General features: G+C 46.6%; 1 protein-coding gene across 1 annotated transcript in view; it reads right to left on the reverse strand.

Moving 5' to 3' along the window:
• The window catches only part of dnah5 (dynein, axonemal, heavy chain 5), a 152815-nt gene that overhangs the window by 34638 nt on the left and 105739 nt on the right, over positions 1-12438 (reverse strand). Inside the window, exons 67-71 of the mRNA XM_088997780.1 lie at positions 10768-10947; positions 5444-5581; positions 5228-5363; positions 4325-4506; positions 1005-1139 (exon numbers count right to left, since the gene is read on the reverse strand). Of these exons, the coding sequence (XP_088853906.1) occupies positions 1005-1139; positions 4325-4506; positions 5228-5363; positions 5444-5581; positions 10768-10947 (771 nt within the window). The remainder of the gene's footprint in view (positions 1-1004; positions 1140-4324; positions 4507-5227; positions 5364-5443; positions 5582-10767; positions 10948-12438) is intronic.

A 12438-nucleotide genomic window follows, 5' to 3' on the forward strand; every position in this document is an offset into this window, starting at 1 on the left:
TCTTCAGTCCAGTTTGGTTAGCCCGTGCTACACAACTTCTTACTCGTCCCACCTTCTTCCTCTCGGCTTCCTCTTATCTTTTCCACTTCAGCAAGGCGTAACGATCCCACCTTCTTCATGCAGGGTGAAACGATCCCACCGCTGCCACCAATTGTCGTGCGGCGACACAGCAAGCAGGTGGAAAGATGATAAAAGTTGCAGCCAGATGCAGGAAGGGTATTGTGAGTTCTCTTTATTTGAAGTTGTGGTTGATATCAGCTTTCAGCAGACCACAGGTAACACTGCTCTCCAGCTTGTCCTTTGTCCCTCTTCTTCCTCCTCGAAGTGACTCGCTCAGTCTGGCTTTAAAGGTGCTTCACCTGAGCTTCTGGCCAATCGGGTCCCAGCGGCAATTGGCCATTCCCAGGTGGTTGCAATCACCTTCTCAGAGTTAATTAGTGGTCGCCCAACTCTACTGTTTTGGATGGGGAGAAATGCGTACCTTTCTCCCATCCAAAATCCAGAAAACACAAAATTATTTAACATTTCTCTTAGCATCATGACAAACCTGGAAAGGGTTATTTGGTTATGTGTGGCTTTCTGGAAAATATATTTTTTTAAGCTCCCTACGATCGTCACACTTTTTCTGTTACAAACTGACACCGGCCCCCCCATCACTGAAGTTATGTGGCCCTCACAGGAAAAAGTTTGGGGACCCCTGGCGTAGAGGTTCAACATTTGCCATTATCCTACTGCAACATTTTGGAGTTTGCTTTATTCTTTCAAAATGTCACAGAAAGACTTACATTCTACAACATTAATTCCACTGCATTTTAATTTCTGCTTTTCATCACGCAAACTTAATTTCTCCAGAAATTGCATTTTCGACTCCAGATTTATATTTTGAATACGCATTTTAACGCAAAATACGGTACATGAGTTAATAAATCATACATGAAAGAAACATCTTCCTAGAGAAAACAAAAAATCGGTTGAATATTGGTTTTCAAATCTGAAAAACCAACCTGCAGCTCATTCCTGGCCTCTTTGTTCTTAATCCAGGTTTTTCCTTGTGTTTGAGGGTCAATAAGGAGCGGGAAGCGTGCAGCTTTGGTGACAATGATGCCATTCTGAATAGACAGGTCATCATTAGGTAGTCCCTGCAAAAAGACAGGATGAGTGACAAGCACATTTTCCATCCATCCATCCATCCATCCATCCATCCATCCATCCATCCATCCATCCATCCATCCATCCATCCATCCATCCATCCATCCAGCTTCAGTCGGGAAGCCCAGATCTCCCTCTCCCCAGCCACTTCTTCTAGTTCGTCCTGGCGGATCCCGAGGTGTTCCCAGTGCAGCTGGGAGACATAGTCTCTCCAGCGTGTCCGGGGTCGTCCCCAGGGTCTCCTGCCAGTGGGGCATGCTCGGAACACCTCACCAGCGAGGCATCCAGGGGGCATCCTAATCAGATGCCCAAGCCACCTCATCTGGCTCCTCTCTATGTGGAGGAGAAGCGGCTAGACCCCTCTTGGATGACCGAGCTTCTCACCTTATCTCTAAGGGAGAGCCCGGACACCCTACGGAGAAAGCTCATTTCGGCCGCTTGCATCCGGGATCTCGTTCTTTCGGACACAACACATAGCTCGTGAGGGTTGGGATGTAGATCGTCACCTTGCCGTGGTGGAGGGGTTTGTGTGTCCCAATGATCCTAGGAGCTAGGTTGTCTGGGCCAGAAGGCAGGGACCCTGGCGGTCCGACCCTCGACTGCAGAAGCTAGCTCTTGGGACGTGGAACGTCACCTCTCTTACAGGGAAGGAGCCCGAGCTGGTGCATGAGGTCGAAAAGTTCCGACTAGACATAGTTGGGCTTGCCTCCACACACAGCCTGGGTTACGGTACCAGCCCTCTCGAGAGGGGTTGGACTCTCTTCCACTCTGGAGTGGCCCACGGTGAGAGGCGTAGAGCAGGTGTTGGCATACTTATTGCCCCCCGGCTCGCATCCTGTACATTGGGATTCACCCCGGTAGACGAAAGGGTTGCTTCCCTCCGCCTTCGGGTGGGGGGACGGGTTCAGACTGTTGTCTGTGCATATGCCCCAAACAGCAGTTCAGTGTACCCATCCTTTTTGGAGACCTTAGGGGGTGTGCTGGAGAGCACTCCCCCTGGGGACTCCCTTGTTCTGCTGGGCGATTTCAATGCTCATGTGGGCCATGACATTGAGACCTGGAGGGGCGTGATTGGGAGGAACGACCCCCCCCTCCCCGATCAGAACAGGAGTGGTGTTTTGTTATTGGACTTCTGTGCTCAACACAGATTGTCTCTAACAAACACTTTATTCAAACATAAGGGTCTCATATATGCACATAGCACCAGGACACCCTTGGTCGCAGTTCGATGATTGACTTTGTAGTTGTATCATCGGATTTGCGGCCTCATGTTTTGGACACTCGAGTGAAGAGAGGGACGGAGCTATCAACTGATCACCACCTGGTGGTGAGTAGGCTCCGTTGGTGGGGGAATATGCCATTCCCACCTGGCAGACCCAAACGTGTTGTGAGGGTTTGTTGGGAACGTCTGGCGGAATCCCCTGTCAGAAGGAGTTTCAATTCCCACCTCCGGCAGAACTTTATACATGTCCCGGGGGCGGTGGGGGACATTGAGTCCAAATGGACCATGTTCCGTACCTCCCTTGCTGAGGCGGCAAATCCGAGTTGTGGCCGTAAGGTGGTTGGTGCCTGTCGTGGCGGCAACCCCGGTACTTGCTGGTGGACACCAGTAGTAAGGGATGCCGTAAAGCTAAAGAAGGAGTCCTATCGGGCCTATATGGCACGTGGGACCCCTGAGACAGCTGACATGTATCGATTAGCCAAGCGAAATGCAGCCTCGGTGGTCGCCGAGGAAAAAACTCGGGCATGGGAAGAGTTCGGTGAGGCCATGGAAGCCGACTTCCGGACCGCTTTGAGGAAATTCTGGTCCACCATCCGGTGTCTCAGGAGGGGAAAGCAGTGCACCACTAACACTGTGTACAGTGTGGATGCGGCGCTGCTGACCTCGACTCCAGACGTCGTGAACCGGTGGGCAAAGTACTTCGAAGATCTCCTCAACTCTACCAACATGCCTTCCTTGGAGGAAGCAGTGTCTGGGGACTCCGAGGTGGCTCTCCGATCTCTGTGGCTGAAGTCACAGAGGTGGTTAAAAAGCTCCTCGGTGGCAAGGCCATGGGGGTGGATGAGATCCGTCTGGAGTTTCTAAGGGCTCTAGATTTTGTGGTGCTGTCTTGGCTGACACACCTCTGCAGCATTGCGTGGTCATTGGGGAGAGTGCCTCTGGATAGGCAGACTGGGGTGGTGGTCCCCCTTTTTAATAAGGGGGACCGGAGGGTGTGTTCCAACTACAGAGGGATCATACTCCTCAGCCTCCCTGGAAAGGTCTATTCAGGGGTTCTAGAGGGGCGGGTCCGTCGGAAAGTGGAGCCTCAGATTGAGGAGGAGCAGTGTGGTTTTCGTCCCGGCCGCGGAACAGTAGACCAGCTCTACACCCTTAGCAGGGATCTCGAGGGTGCATGGGAATTCGCCCAACCAGTCTACATGTGCTTTGTGGACTTGAGGAAAGTGGAGTTCTGTGGAGGGTGCTTCAGGAGTATGGGTACAGGAGCGCCTGATATGGGCCGTTCGGTCCCTATACGACCGGTGTCAGTGTCTGGTTCGCATTGCCGGCAGTAAGTCAGAATCGTTTCCAGTGAGGGTTGGGCTCCACCAAGGCTGCCCTTTGTCACCGATTCTGTTCATAACCTTTATGGACAGAATTTCTAGGCGCAGCCGAAGCGTTGAAGGTTTCCGTTTTGGTGGCCTCAGTATAGCATCTCTGATTTTTGCAGATGATGTGGTACTGTTGGGGCCTTCAAGTGGAGCTCTCCAACTCTCTCTTGAGCGTTTCACAGCCGAATGTGAAGCGGCTGGGATGACAATCAGCACCTCCAAATCTGAGACAATGGTTCTCAGTCAGAAAAGTGTGGAGTGCCCTCTCCGGGTCGGGGAGGAGATTTTGCCTCAAGTGGAGGAGTTTAAGTATCTGGGAGTCTTGTTCACGAATGAAGGTGTGAGGGAGCGAGAGGTCGACAGGCGGATCGGTGCGGCGTCTGCTGTGATGCGGACTTTGTACCGATCTGTCGTGGTGAAGAAGGAGCTAAGCCAAAAAGCAAAACATATTTTCCTACTGTATAATCACATCAAGAATTAAAAGGCATGTTCCTTTGCATCGTGCAATCGATATTTTGACTGAACAAACCCATTACCTGTAATCCACAATAACACACAAACATATTACAGTTTGATTACTGACCTGGAGATTCCACTCACTGACAGTGGGCGCATCAATAAGCAGCTCGGTCAGATTGAGATTGCTGCCAAATGGGATTTGACGCTGCCTCAATTCATTTTGCCAGTCATCGAGTAGTAGGTTACGAAACTCCTGGTTGAATGGACCAGAATAAGACAAGAACGCCGTTGCAAGCAGTATGTCGCCTAGAACAAAAAGCCAGACAGTATAAACATACATCCATTTTCTTCAATATTTCTGTTGTTCAGGATAAGAGAAAAAATTACATCTATCTGTCTTAAAGTGACGGCGGGGGTGTACAGTACTCATGACTGTTTTTGTTTGAACAATAACATCTATAAATTGAAGCAGTTAAGACTATGTGGGTGAATCACCAGTGAAAAATTGGCATATATTAGTGGGATCACCATTTTACGAGAAAATGTTTTTGGACTGGGCGGCCCGGTAGTCGAGTGGTTAGCACACCGGCTTCACAGTGCAGAGGTCACCGGTTCGCGTCCCGGTCCGGCCTCCCTGCATGGGTTTTCTACGGGTCCTCCGGTTTCCTCCCACATTCCAAAAACATGGCATGGTAGGCAGATTGAACACTGTAAATTGTCCCTAGGTGTGAGTGTGAGAGTGACAGTTGTATGTCTTTGTGTGCCCTGCGATTGGCTGGCAACCAATTCAGGGTGTCCCCCGCCTCGTGCCCAAAGACAGCTGAGATAGGCTACAGCACCCCCCGCGACCCTAATGAGGAATAAGCGATGCGGAAAATGGATGGATGGATGTTTTTGGACTGTGAACGGATATATCAAACCCAACCCACATCTTGCTGTGAGGCAATAATGCTAATTGTAAATGTTGGAGCAGTCACAAGAAAGTTTAGATTAAAAAAAATGTTGATGAACTCATTGTGAAACTAACCAACGAGACGTTTGGTCTGAGCAGCAAACTCTTTGCTCTGCTCAGTCCATCTCTCCTTCTCGCCGGCTAAACCACTGATCAGACTGGAGGCAGTCTGCATCTTGTACCTACAGCGCTCTGCATCCTCCAACAGTGTCTGAAAGCGAGTGAGGAGAGACACATAGGTCAAGAGATTGGTAGACGTTTTGTTCTGAGGATTCAAATAAAGTCATTTACCTGTTTCTCCATCATGGCCTTTTCATACTCACACTGTACCACATCCAGCTCCAACTGCTTGGCATCCAGCTCAGCCTGAGCTTTCTGAAAGTCAATATGAGCGATGGCCAGGCGATTCTCTTGCACTGCCAAGTTAGCCTTGAAACAGAGAGGAGGAAAAAAAATGTTCATGGCTTTCTTCCACATAATACAGAACAAAATAGGTTTGGGCCCCCATTTCAGAGGGAAAAAAGGTAGCTGGAGTCTGAAAGAAATAACAAAAACTAGTAATACACTCTGGGGATGACAGGTAGGAACTGGAGAGTGCAGACCTCAGCTGAGGTGGAAAATTGTCGATCTGTATATTGACACAAACTGACGCAGGAGAAAAACAGTTTTAAATTACCAGTCTACTGTATTTGTAATCTCATTGTAACGGAACAAAGTTAAAAAAAAATCTTGACACAGTCTCAATGGGGACAATAAGCATAGAAACCGCAATAATGCAGAGTTCATGTCTGTCACCACACTTTTTCGCACAAAAAAATCAGTCAGATTTCCTCAATTTAAACTCAAGTGAGCCACCACTAATGCCTCTCAAGGCCAACTTAAAAATAAGAGCGACGTACGGCATTGATATCCATGGACAATATAATTTTGTATAATGTATAATTTCACATTTCCTTGCATATGAGCCTATAAACAACTGTTGGGGCAACTGGCTTGAAGAGGCTGGCTACATGCTCATGGCAACGTTCATTATAAGACGTTAGCTGCCAGCGAGGCGGATATCGCTATGTTGCTGAGTTGCAGCTTCAGCAGTCCGTCAAATTATATACTTCGGCTAAAGCTTGACATGGTGCAAAACAAACAAAAAAAGCCATTGGTCCACTAGTGGAATACAATTCATAAAGGTTGTGTGTTGGGGATAAAGTGAGCACCAAATAACAACTTTGGCTGATTACTTGAGAACACACCAACCCCTTTATGTTTATCCTTGGTTATAAAGTATTCAAATGCAATTCAAACTTGAAATAACAGTGACAAACGGACACTACCCGAAACACGAACAAGATGCTGTCAAATGTTTTTGTGTGATGTAGCAAGATTCTTCAAAATGATGTAAACCTGCAATTATATTGATTTTGCCCTTAATCTGAGGTATTAGTGTAAAAAAATTGAAAGCAGTTAAGTTGGGAAGGCGTGAGTGTGACCGAGTTTGAAACATTTGACAAGCATCGAGGAATGACACACGAAACCACCGGTGTCAACCTCAAGGCCCACTGGCCCACCACATAATTTGATGTGGCCCATGAAAGCAAATGAAGCATCTTAACTTCTTTAATGCTTGCTAAAATTTTTATCAAAATTCCTAATTCTTGTATGTAATACATAATAGAGCTATTTATATTTTCTTTTTTTTTACGAAAACCTCAATTACAGTAACAAGCTATAGTTAAAATAAACCATAATTCTTGACTTCCTTAGATGGTTTTACAGTCACAAGAACCCGGCACTACATACAATGTGGCCCGCAAAAAAATAACAAATAAAATAAATTTGACACCCCTGCACTAAATTATCCAGATTGTTGTACCGGTGTGAATATACAAACATACTTCAAAACTAAAATAATTTTTGGCTTATTTCACATGGATGTTGCTGGTGCAGACAAGTTTAAACCAGGTTTTCACACGAGAAGAAGAAAAGGTCTGAAGACAGCCACACAATGACGAGAACCAGTGGGGATATTTTATAACAATATTTTAATATTTTATAATTACAGATCCCGAGACAAAATCTGCACTTTACACACAGATTTAGAGAACAATGACAAGTGTTTGTAGCTGCGTGGGTCTGATTACATTGTAGTTGTGTATGGGGAAGCCCAAACGCTAAGAGGAGAGAAGTACAGTCTTCCTGTCCATCACGCTACGTTTCTTTTGAAACCAGCTCAGGGAGCGAGGCAGCATTGGATTGGAAATCAGAAAATAAATTTGTGAGACTGTGTTCCATACTCAAGCAAAAAAAAAAAATATATATATATATATATATATTGTTGCAGCATTTATCATGGGGAGTTCAGGGTGAATATTTGTATGTGACGAAAGGACAAAGAAAATATATAACAGCCTGCAAAGGAAGTATAGAACTAGTTGTGTTAAATTCATTCTGTCTCCTTATCGATTTTGTAACGGATTATTTTATTACAGACAGTGGTGCTTTAGGTTGTTTAATTACCTGACATGTTTTGATGTGCACTCCGCCTTCATCAGTGTTCCGCCTTCATCAGACTGTCACTCTGGCAAAGGTGGAAGTGGACACCAAACATGTCAATTAAACAACCAAAAAAAGCCTGGGTGTCACACTATCTTTCCACTACCATATAAACAACATAACCCGATCTGTGTACTTCCACCCTCACACCACTGCTATCCTTGTTCATAGTCTTGTCACCTCCCTGATTGACTATTGCAATTCACTTCTGCTTGGTGTCCCTCAGAAACTTCTCCACAAACTTCAACTAGAATTCTTCAGCCCGGATCATCACCAGAACCTCATCCTTTCACCACCCACCCCCGTCCTCCGGTTAAATATAGAATCAACTTTAAAATTCTTCTTTATACCCCACCCCATACCTGTCTGACCTCCTTCAAATTTCTATCCCTTCTTGTTCCCTCAGATCATCTTCCTCCCTCCACCCCTGTGTGCCCCCTGCCCGTCTCAGCACGATGGGGGACAGTGCTTTCAGTTACTCTGCCTCCAAACTCGAACTCACTTCCAACATTTGTAACATCAATTCGCTTCCCACGTACAAATCCCATCTAAAAACCTGTCACATTTTGCGAGGTGGTGATGGCGGGTGCGGATCCCAAAAAGCAGGCAGGAGGGAGCAGGAGGTTGTTTGACAAATTGTATTAAAATAAAGGTCAGCAGGAACAAAATGTAAAACATCAAAATGATCTGAACAGAAAAAGTATCAAAAGAAAACCAAGTGTAAAAGTCCGCCAAGGTTAAACAAACACATGCACAGCATACAATGGATGCAATTGCAGACAAAGCATGCAACAAACAATGAACCGACACCGAAAGGTCGTGCCGGGACTCCTTTTAAGTGTCACTGATTAAAACGACCAGCACCTGCGAGGCTGCAGGCAGGGCTGACGTCGCTACCCGTTGGTCGCCAATCCGAACGTGGCAGTCCGCCACTGAGCGGGACGACCAACACCTGTGCAGGTGCAGGCGGGGCCGACAGCGCCACCCGTTGGTCGCCAACCAGATCATGACAGTACCCCCCCTTCAACGGGCTGCTTCCAGAAGTCCCAACAGTCTCTCAAAAGGTCCACTCGCCACGGAACAATGGTGGAGACGGCAACCACTGCCTCTCCAGCATACGACGGGCGGCGGCCTGATGGGAATGGGACTCGGCCTGCGGTGGACGAAGACGCGGCACGGATCGTCGTGGGTGTGAGTGCGATCCCTCTCGCACGTTCACGCGACGATGCATGGCTCAACGCAGACGTCGAACTGCCAGGCGCAGAGTGGCACCCCGGACGGCAGTATGGGACCAGGTCTCGGCCGGACGCCGACGTGGGCGTGAACTGCCCGGCGCCGGGGAAAACGAGACCAGTCCTGAGCCGCTCCAGGATCCAGCGGTGAGTGGGTTCTCGGACTGACGTTGCCGCGGACGTTGCGCGGCTCGTCGTGGATGCGACTCAAATCGTCATGCACGACGACAGCGTGGCTGGACGTGGGCGTGTACTGCCAGACACCCAGTGTCACCCTGGACGGCCACCTGGAAGGAGGTCTCGGCCGGACGTTGACGTGGCCGTTACGGCTCGTCGAGTGACGCAATTCAAACTCGTCGAGGCGTGGGCGTAGCATTGCCAGGCACAGGGTGGAAATGAGACGGGTCCGTTGTACCTGCGGGATTCGATGGTTGGTCGGTTCATTCTGTCACGTTTTGCGAGGTGGTGATGGCGGGTGCGGATCCCAAAAAGCAGGCAGGAGGGAGCAGGAGGTTCTTTGACAAATTGTATTAAAATAAAGGTCAGCAGGAACAAAATGTAAAACATCAAAATGATCTGAACAGAAAAAAGTATCAAAAGAAAACCAAGTGTAAAAGTCCGCCAAGGTTAAACAAACACATGCACAGCATACAATGCATGCAATTGCAGACAAAGCATGCAACAAACAATGAATCGACACCGGATGGTCATGCCGGGACTCCTTTTAAGTGTCACTGATTAAAACGACCCACACCTGCGAGGCTGCAAGCAGGGCTGACGTCGCTACCCGTTGGTCGCCAATCCGAACGTGGCAGTCCGCCACGGATCGGGACGACCAGCACCTGAGCAGGTGCAGGCGGGGCCGACAGCGCCCCCCGTTGGTCGCCAACCAGATCATGACAAAACCCACCTATTTAAAATAGCATTTTCTGTGTCGCTCTATCTCTTGTTTCTATTTATAATTGTATTTTATTTATTGTATTCTATTTATAATTTTATTTTATTTATTATTGTATCTATGCTATGCTATGTGACTGTGACGTGTCCTTGAGCGCTTTGAAAGGGGCTTGAAATAAAATGTATTATTATTATTATTATTATTATTATTATTATTATTATTATTATTATTATTATTAAAACACCGCTGTCTGTAATAAAAGAATCTGTTACAAAATAGTATAGGACTAGTTGAATAAAACTACTAGACATTGCAACTCAATAGTAGACAAAGAAAAAAGTACACCACCCCCCTTCCCATTTCTGTTCATGTGGCATCCAGTATATGCACAGTACACTATACACATAGGTTCCCTCCCGATAGAAATTGAATTACAATGCTTGCAAAGAATCTGTCAAGAATATTGCCATGGGAGCAACGCCGAACTTACATGTTGCACTCCTTTTACTCTTTAAAATGTTTCTGCAGGTTGCCTGTAAATTATGTGCGACTGAAATTTGATTGATAGTATCTCCAGTAAGATTTTTGCACGATCAGTTTTCAGGTTTATGCTAAATGGATTATATACAAATGGGAACTGGAAAGATTTTCGAGAATGGCTTCATTCTTGCTTTCAGTTCCGGGGACACATAATCTCTAGCCAAGATGTTGAGGATATGAATGAATCTTTTCATATCCAAGTAAGGCTGTGTTGTAGCCAGTGGCTCTGTTCTCCACAAGAGTTTGTTGTGCGCATTCATCACTGAGAAGGAGAGAAGGGAGGCTAAAGGCTTTTGATGCACATGCCTGCGCAATGTATTTCTCGCAATATTTGTAATAAACATCACATAGAGACAAATTCTATTTTTTCAATCATTGTGCATAATAAGCAGTATTACCTTTAAGGGCAAGACTTCCTTGTTGATGGAAAAGAACGAGGCCATGGCTTTGGTCCAGGATGCAAGGCCTGCCACATTGCCACACACTCTTTTAGCTGTTTCAATGTTGTAGTCAGGCATGTCAAAATAGGGTTGCAGGAGCTCCACCATTTCTTCATTAATTGTGTCTTTGGGGAATTGCTGCAAGGGAGAGAAGGTAATGGGAATAATCTGTTCCCAGGTATCCATAAAATATACTTTTCAACTAAATAAGCCTTAAAACTACACACAACCTACCTTATCCTATGCATAATAAATGTGCTATTGTATTTTAATGAAAGAACTACAGTGCACTGTATAATAAAGTCACTTTATTTACATTTGTGATGGTCATTGATGGCTCTTAATTGACACCTGTTGCTTTCTGACTTGTAAGGTCTTACGAAACTGAGGCATCATATTATCATTCATCATGTTGATGATTCTCAGCCTTTTCTGGATGGAACTGTTCAATAAAAGCCTGCACATCAACTGTTGAATGGCCTGCTTCTGCTTGTCCTCTTGAAGGCAAATCAAATTCTCTGTGTTGATGACCTCATTATGGTCAGCAACAAGCTCCTCGATGTCACCTGCGTTCACTTCGAGTCCCGTAGGTGCTGGCAGAGATTTTATGACAACAAAAGGCGCGAGCCCGATGATTCAACGGACGCGGAATAAAAGGCAACAAAAGAAGGCGGGCGGGGCGAATAAAATGGCACACTCGCGTCTAACAATCACCTCGTGCAAAGCTAACTGTTAGATTTGCCAGCACAAGACATAGCGCGATGCACTTTCGTCGTAATCATGTCACTGGTGAGGTGACAGTGACTTGTTGAAATGAAATGAAATTGAAGTCTCGCGAGCGGCGGCCACGCCCAAGCTGTCAACTCGCACATGACAATTTAGCGTGACTATTGACACGCTGTTCCGGTGTGTGTGAAAACACTAGCTCTGATTGGCTTACCATCACACATGACTCTACCCTTTAGCCAATCACAATCACTTCTATCGCATCTTGACAGGGGGTGTGTTCAAGTGTAGCAACACAGAAATGTTGGCAAGTGTTTGTCCCTGCTCATTCAGTTAGACCAGGGGTGTCAAAGTCATTTTTTGCCGCGGGCCACATTGTAGTCATGGTTTCCTCTCGAGGGCCGTTACGAATTTGGGGAACCCATTAGAATGTTTAAATCCCTCCAAATATTACATATAGAGCACACAGCAAATTAATGAATAACTCGTTTTCAAATCTGAAGTCAAGAATAATGACTTTTATTGTGGTTGACATCCAAAAATATGAAATTTTGGCTCAGATTTTAGCAATCATCATGGAATTTAACAAGTTTGATTTGCTTTCGCGGGCCGAAAAAAATGATGTGGCGGGCCGGATTTGGCCCGCGGGCCTTGACTTTGACACCTGTGAGTTAGACAATGCTTTCCAAACAGCCTAGAGTCATAAGAAGTCGTGCGCTATTCTCGAACCTGAACGCACCCCAAGTCTTGGTGTCAGGTGCTTGCCCCTCTCCTCCCTGCTCCTCCGGGCTCGCACACCTGATCCCAATCTCACTAATGTGCCCTCTGACTATAAAAGTCACCCGGTTAGTCTCGGTATTCGCCGGTGTATTTTCCCAGACTTTTCGCCTCCACCGTATGCCA

Source organism: Hippocampus bargibanti, linkage group LG06 (genome assembly GCF_051943395.1).
Source record: "Hippocampus bargibanti isolate YZ-2025 linkage group LG06, ASM5194339v1, whole genome shotgun sequence".
NCBI classification, from domain to species: domain Eukaryota; kingdom Metazoa; phylum Chordata; class Actinopteri; order Syngnathiformes; family Syngnathidae; genus Hippocampus; species Hippocampus bargibanti.